General features: G+C 38.3%; 1 protein-coding gene across 1 annotated transcript; it reads left to right on the forward strand.

The window, feature by feature from the left end:
- Positions 1 to 78: 78 nt before the first annotated feature.
- On the forward strand, positions 79 to 11,044 carry DTD2 (D-aminoacyl-tRNA deacylase 2). The gene is made up of 3 exons (XM_077772745.1): positions 79 to 251; positions 3,957 to 4,026; positions 9,496 to 11,044. Exons 1-3 carry the CDS (start codon positions 141 to 143, stop codon positions 9,819 to 9,821), a joined length of 507 nt encoding a protein of 168 aa, XP_077628871.1. The 5' UTR covers positions 79 to 140; the 3' UTR covers positions 9,822 to 11,044.
- Positions 11,045 to 19,429: the final 8,385 nt, after the last annotated feature.

Raw genomic sequence — 19,429 nt, forward strand, 5'->3', positions numbered from 1 at the left:
GCCCCGCCCCTCTAGAGGGGGCGCCAGGGGCGATAATGACGTCCCTCCGCCTCGACGCGCCACGTCCTCCCTGCGCGCTGGAGGCGGAGCTTGGGCAGCTCGGTCCCTGAACCTGTTGGATTGGCACGCGGGTTGGAACCATGGCTGATAGCGTCCGGATTCCTCAGGCCCGGGCACTTCTGCAGCAGTGCCTGCACGCCCGCCTGCAAGTACGCCCAGCCGAGGGGGACACCGAGACCCAGTGGGTGGAGGTAACGTCAGCCCCGCCACTTCCGTTACCTTCCGGCGCGCAGGGGCGGTACTTCCCCCGTTGTCTTGGTGATCTGTCCCCGCTCTCTACGTATCCTAGCGTGGGCGGTACGTGGCCCCCGGGACGTGCTGTGGGCGGTGTGACTTCCGCTCGGCCCGCCCATCTTCTCTCGCAGTAGCTCTCCACTCTCCATCTGTCTCCTGGGTTCTGCTCCACGGGCCCTGGAGCCTTCTGCCTTAGACCCTTCGGCCAGCGGAAGGGTGTGTCCCCTGCTCAAGACCGCGAGAATTTGAACATCCTCTCACCTTATGCCTACCTGAGCTCGGTGCACTTGAGGCCTAATTGTCTCAGCTCTCTTCCTTCCAAAGAGCCAGGGCCTTGGCATGTGCTTCGCATTGCTTGGGCTAGTGATGGCTAGTGCTGGTCTGGTTGGAGACTGCAGATTAGATTATTGGCAGATTTTCAAGTGATTTGTGCTCCAGATCCCGTGGAATTCCATCTTATGTTGCCTGAAGCTAGGCCTCAGCATAGAAATGAGATTCCCCATGAAAACAGTTCTTTTTCAAGAATCTTCAAAAATTTCACTTACTTCCAACTAGAAACAAAGATTAATGTTGCGTTGTTATTGAACACAATTCCTCCAAAGAACTTAAACCATTTACACTGATAGGATTTTCTTCTACTTGAATATTTGCCTTTAAAAGATTTATAAGCATAAGTATTCCTATATTTCCCCTTTCCCCATTTCTTTCTCAAAAATTCGTTTCTTATTTTTGTTGCCCTCCTCCCCCTCCCTTTTTTTATGAGGTCTTGATTTCTCTTCAATGTTGTGGAATTTTGTTCTTTTTGTATTTGCCAGCCTACCCAAAGAATTGCCTATAGTTATGGCTAACTCATGGGACTATAAATCCGAAACAATTAATCATTTAGATTTCTTCCATCTTTTTTATCTTTTTATTTCTTCATGCCACATCTTATGCAAAATCAGATAGTTGATTGCAGTCTTCCAAACTACCATATGTGTTGATAAACTTTAAAAGCTATTATAGGGGCGCCTGGGTGGCTTAGTCGGTTAAGCGTCCGACTTTCGCTTAGGTCATGATCTCGCGGTTCGTGGGTTCGGGCCCCGCGTCGGGGTCTGTGCTGACTGCCAGCTCAGAGCCTGGAGCCTGTTTCAGTCTGTGACTCCCTCTCTCTCTCTGACCCTCCCCTGCTCACGCTCTCTCTCTCTCTCTCTCTCTCTCTCTCCCTCCTAGAAATAAATAAAACATTAAAAAAAAAAAGCTATTATAAAGCTTTCCTTTCCACTCCCCACACAGTTAAATCACATGAAGAGCTGACAGGTAATTAGATAGTTAATGTTTTCCTTACACGACCATCCTCTTTTCCTATTCTACGAAAAGTTACAATTTAAAGAAAATATTGTTTTAATTGTCAAAAGATTTGAAGATTAGTGTTCTCAGTTTTATTCATTTAGAACTTTGCTGTTGCAGACTTATATTCTTCCTGAGAGGTGAACTTTTTAAAACTATGTTGAAAATTACCTGTAATTTTCTACATATTTAAAATGTTTTATACCATGGGGTGCTTGGGTGGCTCAGTTGGTTGAGCGTCGGACTTTGACTCAGGTTGTGATCTCGAGGTTCACAAGTTCATGCCCCACGCCAGGCTCTGTGCTGACAGCTCAGAGCGGGAGCCTGCTTCAAATTCTGTCCCCCTATCTCCCTCTGCCCCTCCCCCCTCACATTTCTATCTCTCTCTTTCTCAAAAATAAACACACATTTAGGGGTGCCTGGGTGGCTCAGTTGGTTAAGCATCCAACTTCACTCAGGTCATGATCTCAGTTCGTGTGTTGAAGCCCTGCCTCAGGCTCTGTGCTGACAGCTAGTCAGAGCCTGGAGCCTGTTTCAGATTCTGTATCTCCCTCTCTCTCTCTAACCCTCCCCTGCTCACGCTATCTCTCTCTCTCTCTCTCAGAAATAAAACATTTAAAAAATTTTTTAAATAAAAAATAAACATTTAAAACATCTTATACCAAAAGAAGCTACAAGAAAAGTGGTTTCTGACTTGAAGAAAGGAATTTGTAGGTCACAACTTAAAATCTATTATTGGAATAAACTAAAATACCTTAATGAGGAGGTAATGTGGTCTCTATTTCTGCATCTAATTAGATACTTAATAGAACAGGTGTCTATTTTTGCATTTTCAATTCTGACATCGGAATTGTCCAAATATGAATATGCCTGAGATTTTGATTGAATGTGCTTGAGATTTTGTCTGGTACTAAAATAATCCCAGCGGAGAGGCCTCTGACAGTGATACAAGTATCTGTATCATTCATCCTGTCAGCTCCTAATTATGGGTGTGCTTTGGAGACCTTTTCATGTTCCAGCAGCACATTTGCACTTCTTAAGAATTGCTTATTTTCCAGGAAATCAGGTGTGAGTGCAAAGCTGCATTTAGAAGGCTATTTAGATAACATATAGAGCCTATAAGATACAGTTGAACTTAAATGCAAACAACAGAAAAATTGAGTTCCTTTCATGTACAAAATAATCTGTAAAGTCCTTTTGGAATTAAAATGTATAATAAATTGTGCTTCAGCCCCTACATTTATTTTTACATACTCATTTAATAAACATTTATATAGCTCTTACTATGAACTAGATACTTTTAAGCACCTTACAAATATTAATTAATTTAGTCTTTATAATAGCTCTTGGACTCAACAAGGTTAAACTACAAAATAAACAATTTGATGATTCAGCAGCAAAATCAGGATCACTTATCAATTCTCTTTTCTGTATATATTCTATAAGATCTAATAAAGAAATATCCAAGTCTTTATATAAAATGAAATTTTTAATATTCCTGATAACAGACAGGACTTAATATCAGAAATACAGTTCCCAATGCTTAATCACTATGTTGATTTAAAGCATTAGCAATAACAAGAAATATTGAACAGTTTCTTGGAGTTTAATGAAGATTGAGACCGTCAGTTTTATTATCTGCAAGTAAATAGATTAAGAGGAATAAAGAGCAATGATGTCAAAAGATATCAGTCATGCTGTTTATACATCAGCCATATCTAATATAATGTGAATTCATTTGGTGTTGAATAAATGGGGCCCTGCAAACTAAACATTTCTGTGTCAATCTTAAGGGACAAGAGACTAGGTCATAGTCATAATGACTTTGATTAGCTGTAAATGTTTGAGGGTACAACTTGTGGTCTTCACTGCTCTTGGATATATTTTTTAAACTTAATTTTTGAAAGAAATTATAATTGAGGTAATTGAATATTGGAAAAGATTTTGTTGTATCACATATTTAAGTAATCAAATATGTTGTCAAAACTTATTTCTCTGTCGTTGGGTTTAATCTCTGTATAGCAGTTTTGAAATTTTATTTGTTTACCTCTGTATCTCTATGTAGAAGTTTTTTTCTTTATTTTTAATTATTTTTTGTAATGTTTTATTTATTTCTGAGAGAGAGAGAGAGAGAGAGAGCAGGGGAAGGAGGATCAGAGAGAGAGGGAGACACAGAATCTGAAGCAGGCTCCAGGCTCTGAGCTAGCTGTCAGCACAGAGCATAAACTGTGAGATCATGACCTGAGTGAAGCCGGACACTTAACCAACTGAGCCACCCAGGCTCCCCTGGAAGTTTTTTTCTAATCTAAGTTTTCTCTGCTGATTTCTTACAGGTTCAGAGAGGATTAGTCATCTACGTGTGTTTTTTCAAGGGAGCTAATAAAGAACTTCTTCCAAAAATGGGTACGTATTTGATGTTTGTTTTTTGAGTGAAAATGAATAGTGATAAATGAACCAGAAGGGACAAAAAGCACGGTCTTAAATTATACTGGTAAATTATAAGTGAGTTGACTCTTTGGTTGTTGGCTTTTGCTATTTTTGCCTTTTCCAAAGTTTAAAGTAAGAAAGTGTGGTGGAATTCTTTTAAAATATCTACATCATTTATAGATTGGTTTAGAAGAGTGTACACATACAAACACATACACACACACAGACAATAAACTTGAGATTCAGCAGGGGTACAAAAACTTGTTAAAGGCAGGGTGGCCACCTAGGAATAAGCAGATGCTTATTTCCACTATAGTTTCATTTTCTCCCACAGTTCCTGACAGGGGCACATAGGTGACACTGTATGTGTAAGATGTGGTTCCCATCAAATCTGGACAGCTAAGGCTTGCATCATTCTTGTGGAAACTTTTAAATTAACTATTTATACACTTTTTTTTATAAGATATGTATATAAATGTATAAGTTCTCCTGATCTTAAACAAAGCTCAGTGTCATCACAACCATACCTCCTCCAGGGATAGAAAAGCACGGTCAGTGTTCAGGTTATCTCTGGCCAGGTATTTACCTGCCTGCAGTTTTCCAATGTCCCAGGTAGCCGATAGCACTGGACATTCCTTGTGATAATTACATAGGTTCAGATACACCACATCAAATACTATCTTAAGAAAGTATTTGATAAAATAATAACATACCCAAAATACCCTGAACTAATGAAGCTAACTAATGAAGGTTGGGGATAGGTTATATTCTCTTCATTAGTAAAGGACAGCACCCATTTTGGATTAATAAGAAATATAAAGTATACAAATGGGTGGTTGCACCATGCAAAAATTAACCTGGAAGAGCTTCAAGTGATGCAACTCAAGAGTAAATAGCCCAATGAGGAACAGCTTAGGCAAAAGGCTGAAAGCTCCTAGAGGTAATTTTATACAGAGACATCCAACATGTTTGACAACTTTGTCAGAGGATGAAAACTAGAGTAAAGGTGAGGATGGAAAGCCAGTAACTGATAGTTTGAAATTTCAGTCTGGAAGATAATAGGGAATTTTGAAGGGGTTAAAGAGAAAATGCAGGGTCCCTGGCTGACTCAGTGGAGCCTGCAACTCTTGATCTCGGGGTGGTGAGTTCATGGCCCATGCTGGATGTAGAGATAACCTTAAAAAAAAGAGAGAGAGAGAAAATGAATTGAGGGCTCCTGTTACAGAATAACTGGCTGGGACCTATTACATGGGTACTGGACATTCTGTCCATTTTCCTAAGTTAGTATTTTGCCTTGAATTAAATCTTTATCAACTATAAAGCGTATAGTAGAAATATACAAAAACAGGAAGAGAATTTGTCATTGTGACTTAAGATTGACTCCTAAAGTTATTTTATACTTTCTTAAGTGATTCTTAATCATAATAAGATGAAATGAACTAACCAAATCAAAGCACATTTTGGGTTTTTTGTGGGTTTTTTTTTAAGGTTTTTTTTTTTTAATGTTTTATTTATTTCTGAGAGAGAGAGAGACAGCCTGAGCAGGGGAGGGTCAGAGAGAGAGGGAGATACAGAATCTGAAACAGGCTCCAGGCTCTGAGCTAGCTGTCAGCACAGAGCCCAATACAGGGCTCGAACCCACGAACCGTGAGATCGTGACCTGAGCCGAAGACGGACACTTAACCGACAGAGCCACCCAGGCGCCCCTTTTTGTGGTTTCTTAAAAATATGTTTATTTTTGAGAGAGAAAGAGAGTGTGCACACAAGCAGGGGAGGGGTATGGGGGGGGACAGAAAGAGGATCTGAAGCTGGTTCTGTGCTGACAGCAGCAAGCCTGATGCAGAACTTGAACCCACGGACTATGAGATCATGACCTGAGCCAAAGTTGGACACTTAACCAACTGAGCCACCCAGAGGACCCACATTCTGTCTTATAGTAAGTAAATCTTGTGTGCTTCCATATACATCTGAGTTCACTCTGAATACATGCATAAGGTGGTGGTAAATTAAAAGCACTGAGGAAGGTCCACCTTAACTCTTTTAGTGAACAGACTAAAACAAAACCTCATATATCATGATTCGCAGTAAAGAACTGTGAATCTAAGAATCACATTCTGCTCATGTGAGTTACGAGCAAAAAGAGTCCATCTGTTATTGATAGCATTAGCTTGTACTTCCCTCTATTCCAGGAGGCAAAGTAAGCCAATGTGATGGGATTCTTTTAAACCTCGCCTCATACTTATTACATGGATTCAGATCTTTCTAATCTGAAAGATGTACCGTTGGGAACATAACCAGTTATATCCATAAAGTCTGAAATAACGTGGGTAACATAGAGATGTGCAGAATCTTTCTCAATTCATCTTCAGTATAATTGAACTGAGATCCAGGGACCTGTCAAAGCTTAACTTCCCATGTATATCATTGGAGATACTTGATTGATAACCTGTCTTAGGATCTTTGAATTTCCAACATGCTATTAATTCGTTGTCTCATTTTTATTCTATGTACTGACATTTGTACTTGCATTATAATTACTTCTACATACTGATATTTGTATACCAACAGCATTAATTGAATTCTTAGTTATAGTCAGTAGAGGGAGGTATGTGGAAGTATAATAAATCGTACTTACCTCTGGCCTATTCCAAAATTGTCTACTTAGTCTTTCACTAGCCTGAGGCCTGGATAGCTGGATAGAGATTTCCCTTGGAGTGAAGTACTCTGGAGAGTTACAGTTTCCTTAGAAGCAATCAATAATGACCGCTGACCATATAGTAAAGTCCTATTCATAATAGAGAAAATTAGATGCATTTTAAAATAGATGTTAGTTGGGGTACCCGGGTGGCTCAGTTGGTTAAGTGTCCGACTTCAGCTCAGGGCATGATCTCGCGGTTCGTGGGTTCAAGCCCCACATCGGGTTATGTGCTGGCAGCTCAAAGCCTGGATGGAGCCTGTTTCAGATTCTGTGTCTCCCTCTCTCTCTGCCCCTCCCCCCCTCATACTCTGTCTCTCTCTGTCTCAAAAATAAATAAAAACTATTAAAATTTTTTTAAATAAAAGAATAAAATAGATGTTAGTTGAAAATTGATAGTGCTTAATGCATAGCTTAGGAATTCATTTGGGTATTCATCTTGGCAGGATTCTACCAGGTTAATTCCCTAATTTGTAGAGTGAGGCAATGATAATTGAATCCTTACTAATATTTACTACAAACTCTCTAATACTTGAAACTGTGGATAGCCTCTAGAAAGCATACCTTTTCAAGCCTAATTACTGGGCAGGAGTGTGAGATGTATAATTTATTTTACCGTTCATTGTTTCTTTCACCATTATCCTCTGAGGAATACTCTTTATTTTTAAACATTGATTTTTTTGGGAGAGAACAAGTAGGGAAGAGGCAGAGAGAGGGGGAGTCAGAATCCCAAGCAGGCTCCTCAAGGTCAACGCAGAGCCTGATGTGGGACTCAAACTCACAAACTGTGAGATTATGACCTGAGCTGAAATGAAGAGTCAGAGGCCCAACCGATTGAGCCACCCATGCACCCCAGGAATATTCTTTATAAGCAGAAGTTATTTTTATACCCTTTACAGAGTCAAGAACACCCTAAGGCTATTTATATTAGGCATTTATTTTGTTTATTGTTTTGAGAATGGCAAATGTTGCGATGAAAAGGTTTTCTAAGTTTAGATTTTTAGCTACTTATATATATTTATGATTTTTTGGTCAGTTCTTATTAGCTATAAGAAGATTATAGTTTCATAAGTGCCATAAGATAATAATACCATGTTTTCTTGTGTATGCATGAACATAATGCCAATATACCTTTTGATTTACTTTTTCAATTGTGACAGAGAATTTTTGATGATTCTTGCCTTCACCTTTATCCCAGGGGTTACATTCGTCAAATGATCAGACATGGTAATAGTGCCTTTGAAGTTATGAAACTACAATATTATCTGGTTTATAATGAGAATAAACTAGAACCTTTGTTTCAGCTTAGAACTCTAAGCAATTAAGTTACACTAAGATTTCTATTTAATATTATTTGTGGTAAAGCAGAATTTTGTGTGAGGAAGATTTATCATGGTGCTTTTCCAATGGAATTTGTTTATGGAATACAAAAAGGAACAAAAAGGCAAAATTTCCTCATGTATCTCCCTGGGGCAACAATATTTTGAGGTTTTAGTATACAGTTAATTTTTAGTCCTTTTTGCCTGAATTTATCATTAGATCTTGACTGTCAGTTGGATTTAGAACATCATGCCACTTTTTTGCATGAAATATGCCTTGTTCAACCAATGGAATGGGAAAAGATAGTTGCAAATGACATATCAGATAAAGGGTTAATATCCAGAATCTATAAGGAACTCATCAAACTACACGCCCGAAAAACAAACAACCCAGTGAAGAAATGGGCAGAAGATATGAACAGACACTTCTCCAAAGAGGACATCCAGATGGCCAACAGACACATGAAACGATGCTCAGCATCCCTCCTCATCAGGGAAATACAAATCAAAACCACACTGAGATACCACCTCACGCCAGTCAGAGTGGCTAAAATGAGCAAATCAGAGAACTCTAGATGCTGGCGAGGATGTGGAGAAACGGGCACCCTCCTACACTGTTGGTGGGAATGTAAACTGGTACAGCCCCTCTGGAAAACAGTGTGGAGGTTCCTCAGGAAACTAACACTAGAACTCCCCTATGACCCAGCAATAGCACTGCTAGGAATTTACCCAAGGGATACAGAAATGCTGAGGCATAGGAGCACGTGTACCCCAATGTTCATAGCAGCACTCTCCACAATAGCTAAAACATGGAAAGAGCCTAAGTGTCCATCAACAGATGAATGGATCAAGAAGATGTGGTTTATCTATACCATGGAATACTACATGGCAATGAGAAACAATGAAATCTGGCCATGTGTAGCAACATGGATGGACCTTGAGGGTGTTATGCTGAGCGAAATAAGTCAGGCAGAGAAGGACAAATATCATATGTTTGCACGTATAGGAGGATTAGGAGGAACTTGACGGAGGAACAAGGGGGAGAAGAAGGGCGGAAATGGTGGGGGAAAGGGAGAGAGGCAAACCATGAGAGACTCTTGAATGCTGACAAAAACTGAGGACTGATGGATGTGGGGGGAAGGGGGGATGGGCATGGAGGAGGACACTTGTGGGGATGAGCACTGAGTGTTATGTGGAAACTAATTTGACAAGAAACTATTTGTAAAAAAAAAAAAAAAAATATGCCTTGTTTTTCATGCTTAGATCATTTAGCTTAGTAAAGCAGTTTTTTAAATCCAAATAGAGACTTTGGGTAAAAAGCATGAGCTGACAAACTGGATTTTAAACATGAGATGTGCTGACTGGATGATTGTTGGTTTTCTTCATGTTTTTTTCTCACTTCAAAATGTCTTCCCTTTCTTCCCCACCCAGTTAATACACTGTTAAACGTGAAATTAAGTGAAACAGAAAATGGCAAGCTCGTGTCTATATTGGATCTACCTGGCAATGTTCTTATCATTCCTCAAGCCACCCTTGGAGGGAGAGTAAAAGGAAGAAATATGCAGTATCACTCTAACTCTGGAAAAGAAGAAGGGTTAGAACTTTATTCCCAATTTGTGACTCTGTGTGAAAAAGAATTAGCTGCTAACAGCAAGTGTGCTGAAGCTGGGGTTGTGGTAGAACATGGTACTTACGGAAACAGGCAGGTGTTGAAGCTGGACACCAATGGACCATACACACACCTCATTGAGTTTTGAAAAATTACGTTAGTTCCTACAGTTGTTTTCTGGCATAAAATGATCTTGACAGTAATTAGATTTTCCTCCCCTTCTTGAATATACTAATCTGCAGCATTTTTAGACAAAAAAATCCTGGGTCTCACCCGTAACTCTGCAGTCTGCTATTCAGCAACCTTGCCAAGTCACCAAACTCTGGATCTCAGTCACCTTTCGTTCTGCTTTCCCCTACACTTCCACTTGAAAGCTTGAAAAATGCTTTCTATTCACTTCATAGTCATTGTGGAAATGTTCTTAGCTGCATTTAAGTAGTTTGCAGTGAAGAATATTGTGCAATAACAATATATTTCTTCTATCCTCAAATGTATGTAATGTGTAATAAAAATAACTCTTTGTATTAAAATTAGGTAAAATTTCACACAAACTAATTACAATTTTGTCAGTCTGGTTTACTATTTCAGTTTTCTATATTTTGAACAAAACCATATGTTATCGACTGTTCCTTTTAATAATAATATCTATGAAAATGTAATATAGAAATGTTATTGTGCATTATGTTACTTTCCAAGGACATCTAAGTGCTTTAAATCATTTTAAGAATCTTTAGTTGATACGAAAACAAAGTATGAAGTTTAAAAATTGTTTTTATTTAATATACCAATGGGTTAATACTTCTGTTTCTCAGTTTTTTACTAAAATAATGTATGTCTCACATTCTGCCTTTGGTTTTTAAAAGTTACTGCTTTGTGAAATTAATGTTCATAAGTTTTTTAGGAAGTCCTTTCTTATGTAATTAGATTGCTGTAAAAGAAAGAGAAAAAGGGAAGCTTTCTACCAGCATTACTTGGAAACAAGTCAACTTGTTCTTTTCCATATTGTTTACCTAACGATTTGGAGCCACTGTCATTTTTTCTGTTAGTGAATGTTTGTGCCCTTCACTACCCATTCATATGTTGAAGCCCCCAACATGATGGTATTTGAAGATGGGGCTTTGGTAAGTAATTAGGGTTAATAAGGTGGTAAGAGTGAGTCCCTCAAGATGGGATTAGTGTCTTCGTAAGAGTCACCAGAGAGCTTGGTTGCTTGCTCTCTCTGCTCCCACTGTGTGAGGATGCAGTGAGAAAGTGGGGGCTACCTGCAAGTGATCAAAAGAACCCTTACCAGAAACTGATTATGTTGATACCTTGATCTTCAACTTGTAGTCTCCAGAACTGTGAGAAAATAAATATCTGTTGTTCAAGCCACTCAGTCTATGGTATTTTGTTAGGACATGAGCTGACAAAGATAGTGATAAAAGATAGGTAATAAGGTAGATTTTTCACAGTTACTAGAGGAAGATATATAAAAAACTCAAAGAATAAATGGATCAATAAAATATAATACTCAGTTTTTGCAAATGCCTCTGACTTCATCTAAAAAGATATTTTAAAGAGTAAACACCAAATAATATTTCTAATTACCAAAAGATGAAGAAATTAAGTTGAATAAACATCTGAAGTAGCTGCTGAAGATTCCTTTGTGTCATAATTTCTTTAGGTCTGTCTTCCTAAGATACTTAAAATTTTTGTTATTACAAAAAACCTGTTTCTCTATATCCTTCCTGTACTATTCTATTTTGGAACTTGAGAATCAATAACTGGCTTGGTAATGAGCTCATTGTCCTTAACTTTTGCTTTATTGATTCATGATACACTTATTGAAATGTAATAAACTATTCATAAACTTTTGAACTCTAATTTTCTCAAAGCTTCTCCAAGGAGGTGTATATGTCTTTTGAAAAATTATGTTACCTATTTTAAATCATTTTGATTTTGTGTGTAGGTGAAATGCTGACTCATAGCTCTTGATTGCTATTTTATAGTTCAGGCAGTTTTTTAGAAAATTTGCTTGAGGTACTCGTGGAGAAGAGCAATTTCAACTACATGAAGGTTTGTTAAGCAGAAAGTGGTGACCAACTTTCATTTCCAGGAGGCTAGAACAGGAGAGTAAAGGCAGAAGAAATATTGAATAAAAAAGTAACTACACGCTGGCTTTCTGTAGCTCTTCTGGCCCAAGGTATTCAAAGAACCTTCAATAGGTACCTCCTTTTATCTTCCCAGTATATAATGAGGATAGAGCTGTAGAAAGTAAGACAGTGCTTAAATAATTTTTCCCAAGTTCACACAATAGGGGGAATAACTTCCATCATCCTAACTTCCTATAGTGAGATTTATTAAGAACTGAAATTGATAAAGGATTAACATCTCCCAGTGTGGAACACTTGAGAAAGAACAGCCAGTAAATTGGTTCACTTACTAAATCTGATGGTGGCAGAGTTGCACCTAATTTACATGCCTTCTGCCTGCTTTTTAAGATTCTAGAGTGTCTCAGAATTTCATTTCTCAGTATTATTTTATGTGTCCACTTAGAAATGTCATGAGGTCAGTTATAGAAAATACTGTATATAAGACAGATGAACAAAGAATGAGGTTTTAATATCTTACATATACAAAGTAAAATCAAGCACATTAAAAAAAAAGGCATGCCATTTATGAATCACGTCTGTATTGATGATTTATTGACTCCATAATGAAAGAACTGAACTTACCAAATACAAGGATTAAATACAGAAGCGTCCTACGCCACTTGTTTTGGAGAATAAGAATTCACATTGGTGTTTTAAGACAACAGTGACCCGGGGCTCCTGAGGGTTCAGCCGGTTAAGCATCTGACTTTGACTCTGGCGGGTCATGCTTTCACGGTTCTCAAGTTTGAGCCCCACACCAGGCTCTCTGCTTCGGATGCTCCATACCCCTCTCTGCCTCTTTCTTTCTGCTCACCCCCTGCTTATGCGTGTGCAAATGCACACTCTCTCTCAAAAATAAACAAACATTAAAAAAAAAAAGATAACATGACCTACCCTTTTACTATCTATGGTTAATGTTACAGAAGGCTCAACTTGTTATACTTAAATTTATTAGTAAGTTTAATCATTCCCAAACTTACTGAAATAAAAAAAAATCTAGAAATGCCTTACCTATTAATTTATTGAAATACTAGTTTCTGAAAGGAAAGGTCCACGAGAAAAGTAACCTTTTCATTCAGAAGCCACACGTTGGTGACAACTTTAAATGTTTGATAGAATTCCTTTCCTCCTCTTTCTCCTGGCTCAAATCCTTTCTTGTAGACCATCTTCCAAGCTAATGACCCTAGAGCATTCTTTTCTCCATAATATTTCACAGTTTCAGAAATTTATTTAATGTTTATTTATTTTTGAGAGAGAGAGACAAAGTGTGAGCAGAGAAGTGTCAGAGAGACAGAGACACAGAATCCAAAGCCGGCTCCAGGCTCCGAGCTGTCAGCACAGAGCCCAACACAGGGCTTGAACTCACGAACCATGAGATCATGACTTGAGTGGAAATCAATGCTTAACTGCCACCCAGGTGCCCCCAGAAACTTTTTTGTTGTTTATTTTAACCCCCGGATAGTTAACATACAGTGTTCTATTGCCTTTCAGAATCTTTTATAACCTTTTATCTCCAGGTCAAAGTTTAAACTTCTGAAGCTGGAATGTTCTCCATACTTGAAAGGGGTGAATGAAATTATGCAAGGAGAACTGTAAAAAGGATCAATGTTGAAATCTTGGGAAAAGATAGAGAGCAAACAAATAAGAGGGTAGAGGACACTATAGAGATCAGGAATGCAGAGAGAAGCCCAAAGATGTTAACAGATAATATTTTCAAGATGTAAACAGTGACAAAGTCGGTACTACACACTAAAAAATTGGATGATGTGAAGACTGAGGAAAGACCTCTACGCCTTGCAGTTAGATGTTTTCAGTTTTCTGGGAAATTGGAGTAAATCTTAACAAGAGTTAGTAGAAGTAGAAAAAGATTCTTAAACTTTCGTTCTTGGGCAGTGGTCCTGTGGTCCAGGAATTACCTGGAGCCTACTATTTTAACAAAATGCAGTTCTCTAGGACCATCCCAAACTTGCTGAATTAGACTCTCAGGAGTTGGAATCTGTCCCCCAGGGGATTCTTGTGTACCCTGGAATCGCAGAGCCACCATTGCTCAGAGTGAAGCCCAGACTTCCAAGGCTGTTCTCACAGGTTTATACTCTGGCTCCAGCTTGACCTTCTAACCCTTTCTCCCACGACTCCCAATAGACATTTTCCAGTGTAACTCTGTATTTTCCTTAGACCTTGCTCATACCTAAGTTGCCCTCTGCTCTCCTAAATCCATCATCATTCAATATTTAGCTCAAGGCAATCTCTTCTGACCCAGGGTAATTTGCCTTGCCTCTACCTTCCTCAGCATTGTGGTTGTCTCATTCTTGACTCTTGAGATGTGTCTTAAGAGATTGAGTACTTTGGCTTTAAATTTTTTATGTTTCACGTATTTTAACTGCAAGAGTATAAATAACATTGGGCAGGGACAGTATAATAGTAAGCACACATAATACAGTATCATTTTTTTTTTAATGTTTTATTTATTTCTAGGAGAGAGAGAGAGACAGCGTGAGCAGGGGAGGGTCAGAGAGAGAGGGAGTCACAGACTGAAACAGGCTCCAGGCTCTGAGCTGGCAGTCAGCACAGAGCCCGACGCGGGGCTCGAACCCACGAACCGCGAGATCATGACCTAAGCGAAAGTCGGACGCTTAACCGACTAAGCCACCCAGGCGCCCCTACAGTATCATTTTTTAAAAATCCCACTGTATTTCCACAGCACTGTATATGTTGCCCATGCTCATGATTCTCAGTAAATATTATCTAAATTAACATGAAGATATGTCAGTGGCCAGAATACCCTTGATTTTGGATCAGTAATACCAGTGCTTCATACATAGATTTATTTGTGACTGAGGTATAAAAAGAGGTTGGAATGTATAGAAAGCAAGTTTAATATAGCTACGCCTTGCTTCAATACAATAGATAACCCCTTTAGAAAAGTTAGAGACAAACTAAAACAGATTGAGATTCAGTACAATTATGAGCATTGCTGTTTCTATTTTATTACTTTATTACATCAGAGTGGTGGCTTTATGTTTTCTTAAGGTTCTCTCTTTATATATATAGTGTAAATATTTACATAATACCCTGTGTCTAAAAAAGGTTTGCAAAAAGCAAGCGTGTCTAAAAATACAGAAGTAGAAACTATTTCATAAGAAAACCTGTATTTGAGTCCTCTGTAAAACAAACTTATTGTGAAGCAAATAAAAATGTCTTTATTTATAAATATGAATTTCAAAGCATCAAGCTGTATTAAGACCCTTCTATATTCCAAAATAAAGCAGTTCTGTGGGATACATCACAAATAGCCAACTTCATGATTAATATGACCCTAATTCTTTTTATTGGACTTTTCCATAGAAATTAATTCTTTTGCACTGGATTAGCCAGCATTTTTTTCTCTTAACAAGCTTAATAAAGTTTGACCTATTACATCAGCTTTTCTTCCGAATGCGAGAAGAATTTATGTAGAGAATGCACCACACCCTATGTAACCGTATCTGAGAACCATTAGCTATAAACAGTTGGGGTTGGCAAAGTAATTGTGGAGTTTTTTTGGGGAGGGGGAGTCAGAGTTTTTTAGGGAACATATTACCATGCTAGCAAAAATGCCATTCTTGGCTCCAACTTAGAGATATTATTTACTTAGCTTTGTTATAACATAGATAAACTAAAGTATACTTCCTTTTTCTTAGTTTTTAAAATGTGTTTATTTTGAAAGAGACAGGGAGCTCAAGATAAGGAGAGGCAGAGAGAGAGGGAGAATCCCAAGCAGGTTCCACACCCGAACTGTCAGTGCACACAGAGTCTGACTTCAGGGCTCAAACTCGAGAAATCATGAGATCATGACCTGAGCCGAAATCAAGCTTAACTGACTGAGCCACCCAGGTGCCTCAGGTACATTTTCTAATCAAGGCATTCTTTTAATTTACTTTGCAACCCTAAGGTAAGTATCCTTATGAGTAGATATGATTATCTTCAAAGTTTAGTTTGCCTAGTGTCTGGATTAATTTATTTCCTCATTACATTCAGGTAGCCCTCATGGCTTTGATTTCTTTTCATAGTATGTGTGCTTGCCTTTTTGAAGCCAGCTGTTGAAAAGGTTCTGTTAACCTTTGTTTAATTAATATTGCATCATGGATAGTTGCTCTCCACATAAAGGCTGTAGTCTTTAGAATCTGTAGGCCAGCAGTTGAGCTGAAAGCTATGTGAAATATAAATTGTTAAAGATATTAGACTTAATCCCAAGGAATTAACCATGTAGTAGGGGACATGATAAACACAGATATACTAGGAATATGTAATCAGTGCTATCTGGGCGATGCTATCTATGAACTATGGAATGCCAGCAGTTACAGAAGATACTTCTGGCTGGAGTGGTGAATCCCTGTTGTTAAAAAAGGCTGGCTATCTTGAGCTATCCCTTGAAGAATAGGTAGAATTTCTATAGGCACAAGGTGTGGAGGAGGGAACATTTCAAACTGTGTCCAGATTAAAAGAGAGTAAGGTTCCACTGGAGGTTTTTAAAGAGGAGTGATATAACTAAAACTATTTTTAAAAATGTTTTAGGTTTATTTATTTATTCTGAGAGAGAGAGCACCTGAGCAGAGGAGGGACAGAGAGAGAGAGAGAGAGAGAGAGAGAGAGAGAGAACCTCAAGCAGGCTCTGCACTAACAGTGCGTAGCCCAATGCAGGACTCGAGCTCACAAATCCATGAGATCATGACCTGAGTCGAGATCAAGAGTCAGACACTCTACCAACTGAGCCACCCAGGCACCCCCATAATTAAAACCATTTTAAGGGAGATAGACCTGGCAGTGGTACATAAGGATTTCAAAGAGAAGAAAATTTGGTGGCAAGAAGACAGGTTTTTTAGTTGTACAGACAAAAGGAGATTAGGACTCACTTCTAACATGATAGTAGCTGTAAATGTGGAAATAAACATAACTGGAGATATTGAAAGGTGTTTGAAAACAAATACATTTCAAGGCAGCCGACTGGTGTGGCGGGGCTAAAGAGAGGAATCAAAAATTACTCTAGGGCACCTGGGTGGCTCAGTTGGTTAAGCCGCTGACTTCAACTCAGGTCATGATCTCACAGTTTGTGAATTCAATCCCTGTGTCCAGCTCTGTGCTGATAGCTCAGAGCCTGGAGCCTCCTTAGATTCTGTGTGTCTCTCTCTCTCTGCCCCTCCTTCGCTCACACTCTGTCTCTCTCTCTCTCTCTCTCTCTCTCTCAAAAATAAATAAACATTTAAAAATTACTCTAAAATCTCATGTGTGAGTTACTAAAGGAGATGAATTCAGATTTTAATATGTTGAGTTTGGGACACCTGAAGATTTATCCAAGTGGAAATGCCAAACAGATTTCTTACTTAGGGCAGAGAGCGTACAGATTTGGAAGTCTTATTTATGAAAGTGATAGTTGAAGCCCCAGAAATAGACAGGATTTAATTGGCCAATATTCACTGAGTGCCTACTCTGGTAAGTATAAGAAGTACACTAAAACAGAAAAGGGCAATTTCAGTCCTTATGGAGATTATAACAATTGGTGTGTTAAGACAGTTCATTGGAACACAGAGAAACTGGAGGTGCTAAAAGAGAGATAAAAGCAGTACTGTGGAGGTTTGGAGATGCAAGAGATTTCATCTAGTTAGGAAAGCACTAACATTTCAATATAATTTTCAAGATCAAGAGATATGAGAGAGAGGATGTTGAGAACAACCTAGTGCTTGAGTTTCAACCAGAACTAGAGCAACAGATGGAAGAGGGAAAATTGGCAAAGGGAAGAAAGATCAGACAGATATAGGTAGGTGGACAAAGTGGGAAAAATAAGGGGAAACACCAGGATTCTGGAGTTTAAGATTTCAAGAACGGGAGAAGTGGGTACAAACGTATAGAAAAGTTCAAAGTATTATATAGTTAACACCCATATGCCCACAACCTAGATTCTGCAGTGAGCATCTTGCTGCTTTTGCTTTAATGCCTATCTGCCCATACATCCATTCCAAGAATGAGACTATTTTGTTTTGCCAAAGGTTTTAATTTATTCCTGTTTTTTCCTCACTTTTTGCCTCTACTGATTAGCTTCTCCCCTCAGTAGCCCACACTGTGTGTAAGCCTGACCTATGCTCAAATGCACTATACTTACTTCATGGTAAAACCTCTTCTGTCTTTAAAGAAAGATCCCAAATGATGGTTCACGGGAGAAATGATATTCTCACCCTTCAAGTTAGTTTAGTTATCTATCCCTGGAAGTCCTCCTGAGAATAGAGAAGCTGTTTCTAAATGACTCCAGGATTTGTCTAGCTTTCTAGCAGTTTTTCAAAAAATGGTTTGAGGACCACCTTAATTGGAATTACTAGAAAACTTGTTAAAAATTCAAATTCCTGCATCTCGCCTTGGAACTACTGAACTAGGATTTCTAATATGAGGCCTGGGAATCTGCATTTTAACAGCCACTTTTATCCACCTGTGACTCTTATAAAGATTAACATCTAAGAATTTTTTAGTGGTATTATCTCCAAACCGAGAGTCAAGAGGTTTCTGTTACAACCTCAGCTTTCCCATGGACTGTGTGTGTTACACTACCCAAAGGTAACTCACTCCCACCAGGACTTATTGTGAAAGGGAAGGAATTGTTCTTGATCTAAGATTCTTAATCTTTTGATCCTTGGAGTCTGTTCAGCATTACCATTTTGTGGAACTCTTAAAACTGAATCTTGTAAATTAGAAGCTGTTGGTGAAACTTTAATCAGATGAACTGAAAAAAAAATGTTTAGGTTTATATTCATTTGAGCCACAGTTGTTTCCTTTAATTCAAACAGTATGTAAGTTACTCATCAAAATAACTAAATTCTTCTTGTATTTCTTGAGTTTTCATTTGGTTTTAAAAAGCTGAGCCATAGAATGAGCTTCAAGCATTTCAGGAAACATAGCTCCGTGTTTCCTTGGTGATTCCAGTGTTCATAGTTTGTCAGGTCCACTCTGAGCTGTTGCCACTCTGCATTCCTTTTACATGGTCGATAGTAACCTTCTTCCCCTTCCTATGAAGAAAGTGACTTACTTTCTCAGGGTTCTGAACTGGCAGAAGTTAATGCAAGTATTAAAGCTGTATTTAGTAGGGAAAGAGAAAATGTCTGATTGTCTTATGCAATAATTAAATTTTGTGCCCTCAGTCACCTTGGTGTTGTGTAGGATTTTTTTTCCATTATAAATCTGGGCCAAATTTTAGTTTCAAGATGATTTCAGAATATTAATTTAACTGTTACTCAGTGTTCCTGCTATCTTCTCATAAATAACAATGATGAGTGTCCGTACACTCTAATAACATTTTTAAAAATCTTTTTCTTTTCAGTGGTATTACAAATTTGCTATTGCTAAACTTTTCCAAAAATGTTACTGGCAGATTCTTATATACTGAGATCATGTGGCCAGAATAAAGTCCACCCAGTATATAGCCCAGAAAACATTTACCCTAAAATATGTGTATAAGTTGAGTAATGGCATATTAATTCCCATTTATTTCCTCTTTTTTCCTTGATATTTTTACTTAGAAATAAGAAAGTATGCAAGTACTTTAGTATCGAGTCATTATTATTCTGTTTGATTAACATTTGAGATTATTTAATTAACCAGA

Source organism: Crocuta crocuta, unplaced genomic scaffold, assembly GCF_008692635.1.
Source record: "Crocuta crocuta isolate KB4526 unplaced genomic scaffold, BGI_CrCroc_1.0 scaffold116, whole genome shotgun sequence".
Lineage (NCBI taxonomy): Eukaryota > Metazoa > Chordata > Mammalia > Carnivora > Hyaenidae > Crocuta > Crocuta crocuta.